At 41.8% G+C, this 18576-nt stretch overlaps 1 protein-coding gene across 1 annotated transcript in view; it reads left to right on the forward strand.

Annotated features, from left to right (window-relative positions):
• The window catches only part of pgm5 (phosphoglucomutase 5), a 198596-nt gene that overhangs the window by 157991 nt on the left and 22029 nt on the right, over nt 1-18576 (forward strand). Inside the window, exons 8-9 of the mRNA XM_072258067.1 lie at nt 7097-7232; nt 10133-10316. Of these exons, the coding sequence (XP_072114168.1) occupies nt 7097-7232; nt 10133-10316 (320 nt within the window). The remainder of the gene's footprint in view (nt 1-7096; nt 7233-10132; nt 10317-18576) is intronic.

Below are 18576 nucleotides of genomic sequence, written 5' to 3' on the forward strand. Positions count from 1 at the left end.
GTGACATCATTCCTTGTAAGCCTCTTCATCACTGTCTGGGATTCTACCAGCAACGGTGGTGAATTCTTTCCAGGCTGACCTTTGCACTCCAACCATATTGAAGGTACGTGATTGTGGCAAACATGTAAGACAAAAGCTAGAGACTGGCCAGCATCTCAAAAGGCTTGGCAGATATTAACCAGATGTGGTTTAAACGTTTATGTATCCATTAAAGACAGCCTCTGACAATGAAACACTCCTGTGGTCTCATCTCTAGAATGAGGACTTGAACCCACATCATCACTCCTCACTGAAGATGCTTTATTATTTGTACCATTAATTGACAAAATAGGGACTTTACCAAAATGTCTGTTTTTAACTTTCCATGTTGAGAATTCAAATTAGAGCAGTAGGACACGTTAGGTAACATTTTCACTTGGATTTTCCATGGAAAATCAAGGTGCAAATGATTTTTTTCAATTGAGTGCCAATTATAGGCAGTTGGATTTTCCATGGAAAATCCAACTGCCTATAATTGGCACTCAATTGAAAAAAATCATTTGCGCCTTGACTATATACCCTCAAGTAAGCTAGGTGCAACCTGATTGGCAAGGACTTTGGTGAGCAGCACGGAACCTTCTTGGGAAGCAATTTGATTTGCTGGCAAATCTTTGCACTGAAACATGGCAACTAACTAGAGCACATTCCAAAACAGGATAAATCCCATGCAATTAGTAGGACAGCCCGCGAAGCCCAGTTTCCAGCTGTACAGGCTGTCAAACACCTTAAACCACTCCTAAGAAATTTCAAAAGCTTTTAAAAAAAATTAAGCATACTACTATAATTATATTATAGATAATAAAAAATCAAAATGAACTATATTAAATTTAAAAATATAGAAGGTCTCAATTACGTCTCTGACAATATTCTCCTTTTGAATAAGTGGTGTTTCTGAGCCTGAAGAGAATGGAAGCAGAAGGAAATAGATGTCAAGCACATTAAGGATTCTAATTGTTGCCAGTTCATTATCTAAAGGAGGACCGTGAATTTCATATTCCAGTTTGTTATTGCCATAGGCATACAGGAAAACTCTGATCTCAAACCTCCACTGCTTTGCAACCATACCCACTCACGGGGAAGGCTTCGGGAGTAAACCCCAAGAGAAAAAATGAGGAGCTGGAGTCCCTAAGACAGTCTTACGTTGAGTTCAACACTGACTGGCAATGCCTGCAACGCTTCTGGTGCCAAACCCTGTCAGTCTCTGCCGTTCTTTTGAATTCATCAGTTGTGTGGAGAGGGAGAACTTACTACATGGGAAACAGTTTGCTCTCCATATCGTACTGCCCTGACTTGCATATCTAGACAGTTAAGATGCAACATCTATGGTTGACCCTGAACAAGGTCATGGAAATGAACTTTTTGCAGCAGCAGCACACTAAATTAGAAACGACAGATGTGTTAACATAAGCAAATTAAGATAAGTGACATATAACCTACATGTGTGTTGAAGTGACCATAAATAATGGTATGAGCTGTTACTCACACTGTACAATTTCTCTTATGAAACAGAACTTGCAGTACAGACCCCAGCCCATCTGCTCCACAGAAGCTTCTACCCACCCTTCAGTTTCGCCATGTCTCTTTCCCTCTCCCACATTTATAGCCAGCTTCCCTGTATCAATGTTGAGTCCTGCTTCAACCATTCCCTGCGGGAATAAGTTCCACCTTCCCATTCCACTCTGTGGAAAGAAATTTCTTCTAAATTGCCCATTGGATTTATCAGTGGCCATTAGATATTAATGGCTGTTGGATTTGATCTGCTGCATTATCTTTCCCATGTGCACTTCCCAAACCCCACCATCACATCACCATGAAATCTTCCTGGGAGACAGCCAAAGTCCTTTCAGGCTTTCCTGCTGATTATAAGCTCTTAGTTCTGGCATCACCTTTGTGATTTTTTGCACCTTTTCCAGTATCTTTATATTCATTTATTCAATATTATAGAGTACAGAGGGGTAGTAGGGTGGAGATCCATGTCTACCAAAGGACATGTAGGGTGCTCCTTCCCTCCGCTAGCCTGCAGGTCACCCTTAGGCAAGGTGTAGCATCTGCTTAGCCCCCGATCAGGGCCATGGGAGCAGGTGGTGGATGGTCGTATGAGCAGCTGGTGCGCATCACAATTCCTGGTTATGCAACCACTGATGCCAGGCAGGTAGTCTCAGAAAAGTATTGATAATGGCTGCGGTCACCCATCTTGTAAAGGCACTGCCCAGAAGAAGGCAATAGCAAACTGCTTCTGTAGAAAACTCTGCCAAGAACAATCATGGTCATTGCCCGTGACTGCGCACGTCATACAACATGGCACATAACAAATGAACAATAGGGTCCAGAATGTTTTCAGCACACACCAGTGCATATGATTTTATTTCATTTCCACCCTGCAATTGACCCACAGGAACCCTGTGGAGTTTTTTTTATTTCAAAGTTTACCTCAAATTAAGCAGATAATCAAAACCAATGACCCAAATGAGAAGCAGGAAGCATTCTCTATGCTACACCATATTTTAGCTCCCATCAGCAATGGATGCAGTAGGCATTCACGCTTGCTGTGAATTGTCCTTTTCCCTGACACTGGTTTAGCCCAGCTGGTTGATACAAAGCTGATCCTACAGTCCACAAAGCTGTCATTCTAACACAATCTTCGTGCTGCAAGGAATTATTCTGCTTCATTTAAATCCAATCCGTATTCCCTTGAACTTTCTGACCAAACATGTAGCAGCTCAAAAGGAGGTGGAGGATCTCAGCAGGTCAGGCGGCATCTGTGGAGGGAAATGAACAGTCTACGTATTATGTTGAGACCCTTCGATAGAACTAGAAAGAAAGAAGAGAGATAGCCATTTTAAAAAGGTGGGGGAAGGGGTGAGCAAGAGCTGGTGGGTGATAGATGGATCCAGGTGAGGATGGGTGATAGGCCAGTAAGGGAGGGAGCAGAGTGAGAATGATGTAAGAAGCTGAGATAAAGGTCTGAAGAAGATGGAAACTAATAGGAGAGCACAGTGGACTATGGAATAAAGGGAAGGAGCTGAGATGTGGAACCAGTGGGAGGAATGAGTAGGTGAGGCTGAGGAAGGGAAAAAGATAGCATGATGGGGAAACAGTGAGGTCAGGACATCAAACAAAGAAGAAACAGAGGGGAGTGGTTACCAGAAGCTAGAGAGATCAAGATTCACTCTGTTAGGTCGGAGATGACCAAGGAAAAATATAAGGTGCTGCTCCTCTAATCTGTATCTAATCTCAGCTTGGCAGTGGAGGAGGCCATGGGCAGACATGTTGGTGTTGGAATGGAAAGTGGAATTAAAATGGCTGTCTACGGGAAGATCCCGACAGGTATTGTGGATGAAGTGAAGGTGCTCGAAGAAGCAGTCTCCCAATCTGCGTTGGATCTCACCGATGTAGATGAGACTGCACCGGGAGCACCAGATACAATAAATGACAACTATGGAATCACTTGTGGATGACTGCCCCACCTGGAACAATTGTTTAGGACAGGGGTTTCCAACGTTCTTTGTTCCACAGACCCCTACCATTAAAAAAGGGGTCTGTGGACCCAAGGATGGGAACCCCTGGCTTAGGCCTGTTTGATGACCATTACATGTTTACATGTTTTACTTCTCTGCTCTTTCTCCTCTCCCCCCGCCCCACCACTTTTGAAATCGACCATGTAGTCTGGTTTGGTTTCAGTGGTGATGGTACCTCTTGTTTCTGACCTTTCCCTTTGTTTGAGGGTTTGTATCAGCCACATTCATTGGATTGCACTTTTACTTCTGAGTCAAGAGTCAAGTCCCGTTTGATTGGTTGACACTCCAGTGCAACACTGGTGCTCTGGTGCACTGACAATGGTGTTCACCTTCAGATACTGTTTTATTTATTATTTTTTACCTTTTACTTAGTGATACAGTGTGGAATAGGCCCTAGCTTAATCACTGGGACAATTTTTTTTTAGATTAGATTATGAGGACATGCAGTCCTCTTTTATTGTCATTTAGTAATGCATGCATCAAAAAAAAAATGCAATGTTCCTCCAGAATGATATCACAGAAACACAAGACAAACAAGACTGAAAAACTGACAAAGACCACATAATTATAACATAGAGTTACAACAGTGCAAAGCAATACCATAATTTGATAAGAACAAACCATGGGCACGGTAAAAAAAAGTCTCAAAGTCTCTCGAAAGTCCCATCATCTCACGCAGGCGGTAGAAGGAAGAAAAACTCTCTTCCTGCTATGAGCTTCCAGCGTCGCAAACTTGCCAATGCAGCACCCTGGAAGAACCCGACCATAGCCGACTCTTGAGTCCGTCCGAAAACTTCGAGCCTCCAACACTGAGCGTCGAGCATCATCTCTGCCAAGCGCTTCGACCCCAGCCCTGGCAACAGGCAATAGTCAAAGCCAAGGATTTGGGATCTTCCCCTCCGGAGATTCTCGATTGCACAGTAGCAGCTAAGCGGGCATTTCGGAAGTTTCTCCAGGTGTTCCTCCATGCTTCTCACGGCTGTCTCCGTCAAATCAGGATTGTGCACAGCCCTTATTTAACAAATACAATATGATTTCGGAGGGGCCATGTGCGCTGCGTCGTGTCGCCATCTTCTCCTCCCCTCCAACAACCAACCAATTTACAACAACCAATTAACCTACCCAGTATGTCTCTGGACTGTGGGAGGAACCAGAGAACACAGACAAAGCCCACACATTCCATATGGAGGACTCCTTATAGAACGACGCCAGAACTGAACTCCACACTCTGAAACTCCCCAGGCTGCAAAAGAATCGTGCTAACCACTATACTACAGCTGCTAACCCAAGCCCTCGCTGCTTTCTCATGTGGATATAAAAGAAATTCCATTGCCCTCTGTTTCAAAGAAGAACAGTGGGGTTTGCCCCCACCCAATCCTTCAACCAATGACACCAAGATTCGCAGATAATTCCCACAGGTAAACCAATTTAGAACTGCTGCCAGTGCCCATTTGCCCCACACTGGCCCTAAGCCTGGAAATGCCTTGAATTTATAATTTTCACATGTTTTCAGATTGTTTCCCCTTCCTCTCTCAGCCTTACTAACCTCTCAGATGACTGTGCTTCTCTAATTCTCCAGTTTCTTTCCCTCTACCGTTAGCACTCATTGGCTACCAAGACTCAGATATTTGAAACAATTTTCTTAAGCCTTTCCCTCCTCATGTCCCTCTTTCCTCCTTTAAGATAGTCTTTAAATCCCGTGCCTCTGACCAAGCTAAGCCGAGCTGGATGTTTCCTTTAATGGTAGGGTATTAAGTTTTCACTGATAACGATCATGTGATTTTTTTTCATGTTATAGTTCTTGTATTAATCAAAGTGATATGGATGTGGTTGGTTGAAGCCAATTTTACAGCAGAGGGTCCATCATTCAGTTATTTTCACAGAGAGATTGGGAGCCAAAGCTGGTTGCAGATTTACGTTCACACAGTGGACTGATTGTGGCTACACAGCTCCCTACTGCACCATGTGACTCCACCAGAATAGAAAGTCACTAGCTGGTTCAAGAATTGCAGCTGAACTGTGATACAACAATGATGTGAGTACAAAATAAAAGAGAAGTCACAGGGAACCAATTTATGTTCTGATTGACAGACCTAAAGTAATTTTTAGTGCCTATTCTTGGTCAGAATCATGGAACTTTACAATAGAGATGGGCATTTGGTTCATAGTTTCCATACCAACTATAATGGAACTTTTATATTATTCCCGTTTCTGACTCTCAGTCTGCTGCCCACTGTTTACAACTCTTTAAATGCACTTTATAGATCCCTGGAGAGTCTCTTCCTCCACTGGTCCAACTCACACAACTTTCAAAGATAGAAATAACCATAAAATAGGTTGATGGAAGTTGGTATTTCCCTTAAAAGCTGATGGAAAGCGAAATTACAAAGGCCATGTTGCAGCTCAGTTTTCACCCCGTATATATTATATGATCTGTAAAACTCTGGCCACTCTCTGGAGAAAGTTTCATCCTGTCTGGATTATATATTTCTGTATCCCTGTTACCATGGCTCTTGAACAGACCTCTAATACAATAAAATGGACTCCAGGCCTCACAATCTACTTCGTCATGTTCTCACACTTCATTGTTTATCTGCACTGAATTTTTTCAGTAACTCTTACACTATATTCTGCATTGTTATTGTTCTACCTCATTCTACCTCAATTCACTGTGTAATGATTTTATCTGTATGAACAATATACAAACAATCTTTTCACTGTATCTCAGTATCTCATAAACCAATACCAAAGAGATGCTTGGAGTATGAAATAAAGTAGAAAATGTTGGGAAAACTGAGTAGGTCGGGTAGCATCTGTGGAAAGAGAAAGAGTTAACTTTTAGGTCTAAGCCCTTCATGAGATCTGGAAGGGATTGATGGGAATTGGTCGAGATTCAGCAGAATGGTAGTGGAGCTCAAAGTGTTGAAGTGCGAAGCCAAGTAATTCAGTGAATATTGAAGACAGAGAAAACTGGTCAGGGTGATGTGTACAGTACATGTTGGTCAGTTATTGTCACATGTACCGAGATGTAGTGAAAAGCTGTTGTTTGCATGCCATCCAGGCAAATTGTGTCGTGTGTAGGTACATCAAGGTAGTGAAAATTAAACAGAATGCAGAGAGGTGATATAGCTACAGAAAGTGTGAAGTGCAGCTAAACAAGTAAAGTGCCATGCTCATGACCCAGAGTTTATCTTTTAATGTATGAGGGGATGGTTCCAGGTTCTCATTACAGCAGGATAGATGCTATCCTTGAGTATGGTCGTATGTGTTTTCATATTTTTGTATCTTCTGCTCGACTGTCATGTGATATTCTACACCAGCATCCCCTTCCCCAACATAGTATGCACCCACTGTACGTGTTCCATCCCTGTGCTCCCCCCGTTTCTGATATCCCCTGTTCTAGGTTGACCTCCCTGTCTTTGAGACTATGACCTTTCACGAATCTTCTTCTGAGTCTCCTGGCTGTGTGTGACGCTGCACCATGTGCAATAGAAGGCCAGCTCAGGAAAACACCCTGTAAATTATTTTGTCTGTCACAGGGTCCGACCACATTCGAGAGAAAGACGGTCTCTGGGCTGTCCTTGCATGGCTGTCCATCATTGCAGCTCGTAAACAGAGCGTAGAAGAGATACTGAAGGATCACTGGGCAAGGTTTGGTCGGAATTACTACTGCAGGTGAGAGTGGTGTCTGTTCTGGGAAATATCTATCTACATTTGGACCTTTTGATTATGAAGTCAGAGCCAATGAATATTAAGTGGGCTCACTGCTGAATTTTACTTTTATAGAGATTCTCCTTGGTTCATATCACAAAACATCAACCCATTACGGCATGAAGCGTAGTGCTGTAACTTACCCCATTGTCCAGTACTCACCTAGTGCTCACCCAGTGCTCCAGTATTACATTGGCTACTGTCTTCATGATCACAGTTTAAAAAAAATTAAACACATTGACTTATAAAGACTTGCATTTTTATATTACTTTTCCAAGCCATGCTAAATGTCTAGAAGTGTAGAAGAGGTGGCTGCCAGTAATGCCAATGCAATGGGCTGATACTGGTTGAGAGATAAATGCTCATCCCAGAAGAGATCTGCTGTCTTCAAACAATGCCATCCATTCTTTTCTGTCAGCAGGTGGAGCTTTGTTTTAAAGTCTAACCTAAAATGTGACCCCTCCCCCAAATGGTCATGTTCTGGTTCATTAGGGTAACTCAGAGACAGGCCATTTGACATCAGTGATAGTTGCCAATAGTCAGGAATCACAGACCCATTTAACGTTCCAGAGAATCACTGAACATGCACCTGTTTCAAAGATAAAGAACTTACATTTCTATAGCACCTTTCATGATGTCAAATCATAACAACGTGCTTTGCATCTCATGGTCATTGAACGGAAGTGAAATACTGCAACCAATTTCTGTACATAGAACATAGAACATAGGACAGCACAGGAACAGGCCATTTGGCCCGCAATGTTGTGCTGAACCAGCTAAAAAGCAAATCAAAAACACCCAGACACTAATCCCTCCTACCTAGACCATGGCCATATCCCTCCATCTTCCTTCCATCCATGTGCCTATCCAAACGTCTCTTAAAAGTCTTCAATGTATTTGCCTCTACCACCATACCAGGCAGCACATTCCAGGCATCCATGATTCTCTGTGGAAAAAACTTAACCCTTACATCCCCTTTGAAACTACCCCCTCTCACCTTCAATGCATGCTTCTCTATCAGTACCTCACCAATGGTTACATCACTTGATTTTTGAAATATTGGTTGAGTCCAAAAACCTCTGAAATCTGAATTTTTTTTGAGCATTGACATGACGTCACTAATGGAAAATTGCACAAGGTGCTGGGAATGTTCTCAGGTGATGTGCGTGCCTCTGTATACCACAGACAATTCTGAGAAGTGACCTCACATATGTAATGCACAGAAGTTAATGAAACATAGAAATAAACTGCATAAAGTGAGAAATGAAGTTCTTGATCGTTACTGAAAGAGTGGATTTGTCAGCATCAGAGTGAACATATGCTGCTTCACTCCATGCTGATCATGAAACAAGCCAAGATATATCACAATGAACTGAAAATTGAAGGCAATTGTGAATATTCACTGGTTGCAGAAATTTAAGAAAAGGCATGGCTTTAAATTTTTTTAATTTTTTAAATTTTTAAATTTTAATGATTAAGCATCTACTGTGCAGAAAATTTCACTGACAATGAATCCCAGTGGCTCATTTGTTATTTTGATGCATTGTGTTTTTTTAACCTTATGCTGCTACTTTTTGCTGAATCCCATGTTCCTAGACACCTCTATACCCTGTCTAGACTCTCATTTTCCAAGCTGCATGCAGACCCTTTACTCAATCTACACCCTTTTTTCCCACCACCTCTGCCTAATACAAACTGTGGTTCATCTGCCTGACGAAAGCTGGAAATTTGGGCAGGGAGGTCTGGATTCTACTTCTAATGAGACGGAAGGAAAATGGGACAGTGATCCAAGAGTTGTTTTTTTTATTTATTGAGATACAATGTGAAATAGCCCTTCCAGCCCTTCGAGCCACACCACCCAGCAACCCCTGATTTAACCCTGGCCTCATCACAGGACAATTTACAATGACCAATTAACCTACCTACTGGTATGTCTTTGGACTGCGTGAGGAAACTGGAGGAACTGGATGAAGCCCACGCTGTCACGAGGGGAACGTACAAACTCCTTACAAGCAGCGGCGGGAATTGAACTTGGGTCACTAGTACTGTAAAGCTTTGTGCTAACCACTATGCTACCGTGCCCCCACTTTGAGCTCAACATCTTTTGTTTAGCACATTAGAAGAGAGGTGAATGGTAATTGGTGCCAGAACCAGATGGGGTAGATGGGAAGGGGGCCTATGGGTGAACTGTTTGTGTAGTGGGTGAATGGTACCATCTACCTTCTGTTTAATGATCTGCCCTGTCTCATCATTGTTCAATACGTCCGTCTCTATCCTACCTCTACCTTCTCAAACTCTCCAACATGCACACCCTGTAGGTAGGAGGAGCCTGCCACTTTAGTCACAAGTCCTGATTTGGGACATAGGCTGGCTCTGCTCCATTGATGCTGGGCCTCTCAACACCCCCAGCCATGCGGAAGCCCCTTCTGTGAGACAGATGGCAGCAGTTCAAACAGGCAAGTCAGCCCCACTTTCTCAAGGGCAATTGGAAAGAATCAATAGTAATTGGTAATTGGTTTATTGTTGTCACATGTACTGAGGTGCAATGAAAAACTTACATCACATCAATATATTGAGATATCGCAAAGGGAACAAATAGGGTGAACACTAGCCTGGTCTTGAACCCTTAAAATAATGCGAGTGGGGAACTACTCAGCCTATTGGCTCTGTGCCTGCTTCATGGAAGCAATCCCATTGGTCCTAATTTCCCTCCTGTTATTTCCTGTATCTCTACAACTTAGTCTCTCTTACACATTCACACATCCTGAAAACAAATAATAAAGAACCCCAATTTCCAGACCTCTGACTTGTACAATTGTATGTATTGCTGTTCCTGCAAACCCTCCCTCTCTGCTTCTGAGCAGGTTTGATTATGAGGAAGTTGACCCCCGGTTGTCCTTCCACTTGATGAGGGACCTTGAAGCTCTAATTATGGAACGGTCGTTTACCAATCAGCAATTCGCCGTGGGCAGTCATAATTACACAGTGGAGAAAACAGAAAACTTTGAATACACGGATCCCGTTGATGGCACTGTAACCAGAAACCAGGTTAGAGGTCAATTTATTCTACATACACATTCTTCAAGTCTGCATTTGAAAGTACTTTGAATTTATGTTTCCAGAGAAGTATAATTTACATTTCCACAGCATCTCTTAATCACTAAGACTGTACCAAAGCACTGGACATTCAGAGAAGTTCTCCTGGAGTGTGGTTTTTGTTGTAATTTCAGAAGTGTAATGGACAACTTGCCCTCATCAGCAGTGCAATAATGAACATACAATTTATTTTTGTCTTGTTAATTGAGTGATAAATGTTGGTCAGGATGCTAAGGAGATCTCTTCCTGCTCCGTCTTTACATCAACCTGAGGGTGCAGGTTAACGTCTTACCCTTCCTCTTAGTACAGCAATCCCTTAGCACCATAGTGAGCATGTCAGTCTTACATTGTACATTTTATTGTTCTCAGCCGTGGATAAACTCTCTTAGTGGAGAAATTTCTCCTTATCTGAATGGATGATCCTTTATCCTGATTTAGCAGATAGCTGTATTTGACTAAAAATCTTCCTTTCCTTTTATATGTATGCCCTTATTGTCTGTACTGAGGCCATCATAATAATCATAACACCATGATAACTGGTGCTGTCTCATTTAAACTTTCTGGATTGCAAGAGGCTATGTAGAGCGGTAATTAATGAAGATCATAGTGGTATCAGTCAGAATACATACATACTGTATTTGAGAAGTCACAATGTTCTTTTGCATTCAAGGAAATGATATTGTAAACAGCTCTACTTTTGCCACTGATTGTGCTATGAGTCCCATACTTACTATATGATAAGATTGACGGAAGTGACATTGTATAGGAAAGCCCTCAGGAAATGAGCTAATTACATCATCCCTGATGGGGGTTGTGGATTTAGTTTTGATTGCCCTACTTCACATTCTATATGTTGAGCTCATTGCCAAGAAACCAGAGTTTTATAAAGCTCCAACATAACTTCCTGACTCTTGAACTTGAACTCTTGAACTTCCTTGACAAATAAAGGCAAGCAATACCATGTGCCTTATTTTATCACCCTGTCAACCTGGGTAGCCACTTTCAGGAAGCTATGGACTTGGACCCCTAGATCCCTCTGCACGTCCACACTGCCAAGGGTTTTGCCATTAACAGTCTGTTGTCCATTTACAATCGACTTGCAACACTTTACATTTGACAGGGTTATACTCTGTCTGCCATTTCTACACCTGTATCTGCAACTGATCTACAATATATCCCATTGTAGCCCTTGGTAGCCTTCTGTGTCCTGATCAAATATTACTGGACTTTTTTTTAGTAAGCTTACCAGTATTTGTGTGCTGCTACATTTTCTCAGTGTTAGTTTGACTGATCTCTAATGAACAAAATGTAAAACATTCTAGCTCAAAAGTTTATACTAAATTTGAAATGTTCTTTCAATCAGCAAATGGTTCAGGAAACCATTGGTTTTCCTTCAGTGAAAACTTATCATGGCATTCACTATTTGCAGCTGTCAGGTATCCTTCTCTCTCATAATTCATTTGGGTGGCAGTTGTGGCTCACAAAATCATCTCGGAGTCAATGGATGTGGGTTCAAGTCCTGATCTGGACACACAAGTACAAAAATGGATAGGAAAGGTTTAGAGAGATATTGACCAAATGTGGGTAAATTGGATGAACTTAGATGCTGTTGGCATGGATGAGTTGGGCTGAAGGGCCTGTTTTCATGCTATGACTAATCTAGTCTACTGTGCTTGTGCCGTATTGGGAAGATGCTACACAATTGCAGCTGCTACTTCTCCGACGGGATTGTAAGGAACAGGAGCAGGGCAAAGCCTGGAAAGGAGAGGTTCAGTTCTGACTAGGGAGGCCGGGCCTACTTTCCTTGGGGCAAAGAGAGCACGTGATTGAGGAATATAAAATTATGAGGGATATGGATAGGGAAGACTGCAGGAAACTTTTCCCCATGTCAGAGGTGAATAAACTCAGAGGATGTAGATGTAGATTCAATGGGAATCTGAGATGGACCTAGTGAATACCTGGAATACACTGCTAGAAAGAGTAATGGAAGCAGATCAGAAGTGTCTAGACAACCATCTAAATTGTCTTGGCATAGAAAGCTATGGAGCAGGTGCTGGAAGATGTGATTAATAAAGATGGGGGTCCAGAATTTTCCTGTGTTTCAGGTCTAAATTTTAACAATATCCTGTACAGATTATTTTTAATATTTTAACAGCCTTTTTACGATATGCAAAGCACATGAATTGCTAAATAAGATTTATCTATTCTGTCAGATGGATTTAAAAAGTCCCAGAATAGTATTATGAAGAAGAGCATGAGGCTGGCATGTGGAGAAAATATGTTGCTCCATGAGTATGACTGAAAAAAACATGATCAGGTCATCTTAAAAGAGAGAATGCTAGAAATACTTATTTGCAGGAAGAGAAACAGAGCTAATATTTCAGGGTGACATACTTTCATTGGAACTGGGGAAAAAAAGACCAAAAAAGATGTCTCTGGTAGGGTAATACTAGGGTAACCATGGAGATAAACTGGAGACAAGGCATTGCATTGACTGGGAGCAACTAGAGAGTGAGAAAATAAACAAAAGAACATAGATGAAAGAATGCAGGAGTTGCAGGAGGACAGGTCAGACTGGACATGTTCTCCACTCCTAGAGCCCTGCAAGCTGAGTTAATATCACATCTGGAGGATTGATATGGACTGATAAACCAGATTACCTGGTGTTGTAGATTTTACTGTTAAATCTAGGAAGTTGCAGTGTGCCCAGATGAGGTGTTGTTTCTTGTATACAGAGCTTTGTAAAAGTTTTCACCCCTCAACCCTACGTTCACATAAATGAGTGTTAAAACCAGGAGTTTAACTGAAAAAAATTATTTGTGAATCACATGCTCTTTTTTTTCCACAGTAGAGCACCCTCCCCAAAAAAGGGAGATCTGTAAAGCATGAAAAACTAAAAACTCAATATGTGAATTGTCAGTTGAAAATGGTTGTTCAAAAATATTCATCCCCCTCACTCAGTACTTATTTGAACCACCTCTCACAGCTGTTACAGCCAGTAATCTTTTGGATAAGTCTCTAATAACTTTTGCACAATGTGATGGAGCAAGATTTTCCCATTCCTCCTTGCAAGATTGCACAAGTTGTGCCAGGTTAGTTGGGGAGTGGTGGTGGACAGCAATCTTGAGGTCTTGCCACAGAAGTTTGATTAGATTAAGGTCAAGACTTTGACTGGGCCATCAAGGACATCAATTTTCTTCATTTGAAGCCACTCCATGGTTGCTCTGGCAGTATGCTTTGGGTTGTTGTCCTGCTGAAGGATGAACTTCCTCCCCAGTTTAAGCTTTCTGGCAGAGGCTAGCAGGTTTTTATCCAGGATCTCTCTGTATATAGCAGCATTCATCTTCCCATCAGTCCTGCCCAGATTTCCAGTCCCTGCTGCTGAAAAACACCCCATAGCACGATGCTACCTCCACCATACTCTACAATAGGAACGGTGTTACCTGGCTGATGCACAGTGTTAGATTTAAGCCACACATACCACTTAGTGTTGAGGCCAAAAACTTCCACTTGAGTCTCATCTGAGCACAAGATCTTCTTCCATGACCTTACAGTATCTTCTAAGTGACACTTTGCAAAGTCTTTATGAGCAAAGAAATGCTTTTTTTTAAGCTAGGGCTTCTTCCTTGCCACTTTTCCATAAATACCCTTTTTGTGCAAAGCCTTAGAGATCGTGGAGCCATGAACTTCATCTCTAGTTGCAGCCACTGACTTCTGCAGCTCACTCAGAATGTTGGCTCACAGTAGCCTCTCTTACAAGTACCATCTCCTCCAGCAACTAAGTTTAGAGGGGCAGCCTGACGTATGCATTTTGGCTGTGGTTTCATATTTTTTCTACTTTTTTACTATGGACTGCACTGAGCTCCAGGGTATGTTCAGTGCCTTTGAGATGGTCTCATACCCTTCCCCAGATTTGTGATCCTTTATTAGCATTTCTCTAACTTGTCTTGAATGCTCTTTTGTCTTCATTTTGGTTTGGACTGTTGAAAATCTACCATACTGTTGGACATTACAGAGAGAAGGGGTATTTATTCTTATGAATTCATTGAAATCAGGTGATCCTCCAATTTTCTACATCAACAAATTGGATGAGTGGGTAAACTAATATACAGTTTGGCACCTGAGGAAATTTAGCATAGTAATTACAAAGTGGGTGAATACTTCTTCAGCCTCGCAGTTTTGGTTTTTAATTTTTAATATACTGTTGACAGGTTATGGAATTTTTCTTTTAACTTGACATGATGCACAATGTTTAAGTAGATTAGCTAAAAATCCTACTGCAATATATTTTAAATTTAGAAAATGAGACAGTAAAATGTGAAGATAGTTGTGGGGACTGAAAGCATTTTCAAGGCACAGTATTGCAACATAATGACCAGATTGTTTTGGGATCTGGACAGGCCTAAATTTGCTGTTACACTTTTCCTACACCAGAACAATAGCTTTGCCAGCAGTAAATATTTAATTCAATGACAAATGTTTTGGGGTACCATGAGGTCAGCTATTGTCCTTGGAGAATGCTGCACGTTACCTCCTCTCATCCTGCCCCTTCCCATAAGACTGTAAGATATAGGAACAGAATTAGGCCATTCAGCCCATCGAGTTTGCTCTGCCATTCAACCATGACTGATTCATTTACCCTTCAACCCCATTCTCCTGCCTTCTCCCAGTAAATTTTTAAACCCTAACTGTTCAAGAACCTATTAACCGCCACTTTTATTACAGTATACCCAAAGATATGACCTCCACAGTCATCTTTGGCAATGAGTTCCTTAGATTCACCACTCCCTGGCTAAAGACATTCCTTCTTAGCATGGTGGATCAGCAGCTCAATCTACAACATGCCTTAGTTTTTTTTATTGAGTCTCCATTGATCTATGTATACTGAACAAGCACCTTGTTTTGATTCCAACCCCTAATCCCGATGTAACTATTATTCCATTTTACTATATATGAACCATTGTGAATCACTATCAGGTCCAACCGAATCAAGAAGTCCGCTAGTTATGATAGATATCCAAGCTTGAGTTTCAGGGTGGAATAGAACAAGAGATTTGTGTGGTTGTAAATTATTGGATAACTTGCCATGAATTATTTGTTTGAAACGGTAACATGGACCATTTAATACCTTTGATTTGATTCTAATCTCTAACTTCACCCACAGGTATCATTAACATATATTAGAATCATCAAATCACTTGGTAGTCTCTTCCAGCCTGTAACATTGAAAACCATGGGAAAATAAATTCAAATCCACTGCCAATTAGAAACATCTGAGAGTGAATTATTTAAGGAACTAGTAGGAGAAGATATGACAGATAAAGGATAGAAATGACAGGTGCAAACAAGTGCCTCCCACAATCTGGCCATTTATATTACATAATGTGCCTTTACAAAATTCACAAGATACTATCCTAAAATTTGAGGTACATAATAAAATATGCTCTTACATAACTCATGTAAAAAAGGCAAATACATTAACGCAGATTTTTTTTTTAATTTGTATTACTTGATGGGGTTGTAGATGACGACGTTACCCAAAATCATGATATTGTTCGTTTTCTAGGAATATGACCTAACCTACCCCTATTATGGTTGACTGGGGACTGAGGGTTCCCTGCTCTGCTTTTTCTATTTATATCTTCTCCTCATTTGAGAAGCTGACACTGGTTAGAATATAGTTCCATGCACTGTGACAGCTGGTGGCTTTGTTCCACAGGCAGATGGTCTGGCCAGCTACACTTCCATGGGCAGTCAGTGCTGGTGGGCACAGTTCAATGGGCAGTGAGTTTTGTTATGCAGACTTGCGCTAGTGTGTAATCAACCTCATGTTTTACACAAAGGTCTTTATCTAGTCACTCAAATGGATGGTAGGTGGCCACTGATAGAGGCTTATTGGTGACAAAGGACAATTAAGGACTTTAATCTTTTGCTTTCTGACTCTAAGGCGTGGAGCCACAGCATGTAGCATGTAGTTGATGTAGTATGACATATTTAGTATTTCCTTGCTTCAAAGTTCAAAGTAAATTTATTATCAAAGTTCATATATGTCACCATCTACAATCCTGAGATTCATTATCTTGCAGGCATACTCAACAAATCCATTACGGAACAATAACCATAATAGAATCAATGAAATACCGCAACAACCAGCGTGCTAAAGACAAGAAACTGTGCAAATACAAATGAAAGAAATAATAATAATAAATAAATAGGCAATAAATTTGAGGTCCTGGAAACAGACTATAGGGAGTTAGGAAGGAAGCTGAGAAGCAGGACCTCAAAGGTAGTAATCTTGGGATTACTGCCGGTGCCACATGATAGTGAGTATAGGAATAGAATGAGATGGAGGATAAATACATGGCTGAGGGATTGGAGCAGGGGACAGAGTTTCAGATTTCTGGATCATTGGGACCTCTTCTGGGGCAGGTGTGACCCGTACAAAAAGGACGGGCTGCACTTGGATCTGAGGGGGACCAATATTCTGGCGGGAAGTTTGCAAGGGCTACCGGGGAGAGTTTAAACTAGAATTGGTGGGGGGGTGGGAACTGAACTGAAGTGACGGAGGAAAGGGAGGTTGGCTCACAAATAGAGAAAGCTTGGAGACAGTGCGAAAGGGAGGATAGGCAGGTGATAGAGAAGGTATGCACTCAGACCGATGATTTGAGATGTGTCTATTTTAATGCGAGGAGTATTATGAATAAAGCGATGAGCTTAGAGCGTGGATCAACACTTGCAGCTATGATGTTGTGGCCATTACAGAGACTTGGATAGTGCAGGGGCAGGAATGGCTACTTCAAGTGCCAGGCCTTAGCTGTTTCAGAAAGGACAGGGAGGGAGGCAAAGGAGGTGGGGGCATGGCACTGTTGATCAGAGATAGTGTCACGGCTACAGAAAAGGAGGAAGTCATGGAGGGGTTGTCTACAGAGTCTCTGTAGGTGGAAGTTAGGAATAGGAAGGGGTCAATAACTCTCCTGGGTGTTTTTTATAAACCGCCCAATGGTAACAGGGACATCGAGGAGCAGATAGGGAGACAGATTCTGGAAAGGAGTAATAATAACAGGGTTGTTGCGGTGGGAGACTTTAATTTCCCAAATATTGATTGCATCTCCCTAGAGTGAGGGGTTTAGATGGGGTGGAGTTTGTTAGGTATGTTCAGGAAGGTCTCTTGACACAATATGTAGATAAGCCTACGAGAGGAGACGCTGTACTTGATCTGGTATTGGGAAATGAACCTGGTCAGGTGTCAGGTCTCTCAGTGGGAGAGCATTCTGAAGATAGTGATCACAATTCTATCTCCTTTACCATGGCATTGGAGAGGGATAGGAACAGACAAGTTAGGGAAACGTTTAATTGGAGTAAGGGGAAATATGGGGCTATCAGACAGGAACTTGGAAGCATAAATCGGAAACAGCTGTTCTCAGGAAAATGTACGGAAGAAATATAGCAAATGTTCAGGGTATATTTGTGTGGGGTTCTGCGTAGATATGTTCCAATGAGACATGGAAAGGATGGTAGGGTACAGGAACCATGGTGTGCAAAAGCTGTTGTAAATCTAGTAAAGAAAAAAAGAAGAGCTTACAAAAGGTTCAAAAAACTAGGTAATGATAGAGATATAGAAGATTATAAGGCTAGCTGGAAGGAGCTTAAGAATGAAATTAGGAGAGCCAGAAGGGGCCATGAGAAGGCTTTGGCGAGCAGGATTAAGGAAAACCCTAAGGCATTCTACAGGTATGTTAAGAGCAAGAGGATAAGACATGAGAGAATAGGACCAATCAAGGGTGACAGTGGAAAAGCGTGTATGGAACCGGAGAAGATGGCAGAGGTACTTAATGAACACTTTACTTCAGTATCCACTATGGAAAAGGATCTTGGTGATTGTAGTGATGACTTGCAGCGGACTGAAAAGCTTGAGCATGTAGATATTAAGGAAGAGGATGTGCTGGAGCTTTTGGAAAGCATCAAATTGGATAAGTCACCGGGAACAGATGGGATGTACCCCAGACTACTATGGGAAGCGAGGGAGGAGATTGCTGAGCCTCTGGTAATGATCTTTGCATCATCAATGAGCACAGGAGAGGTTCTGGAGGATTGGAGGGTTGTGGATGTTGTTCCTTTATTCAAGAAAGGGAGTAGGGATAGCCCAGGAAATTATAGGCCAGTGAGTCTTACTTCAGTGGTTGGTAAGTTGATGGAGAAGATCCTGATAGGC

The sequence above is a fragment of the Mobula birostris genome, chromosome 5, assembly GCF_030028105.1.
Source record: "Mobula birostris isolate sMobBir1 chromosome 5, sMobBir1.hap1, whole genome shotgun sequence".
Lineage (NCBI taxonomy): Eukaryota > Metazoa > Chordata > Chondrichthyes > Myliobatiformes > Myliobatidae > Mobula > Mobula birostris.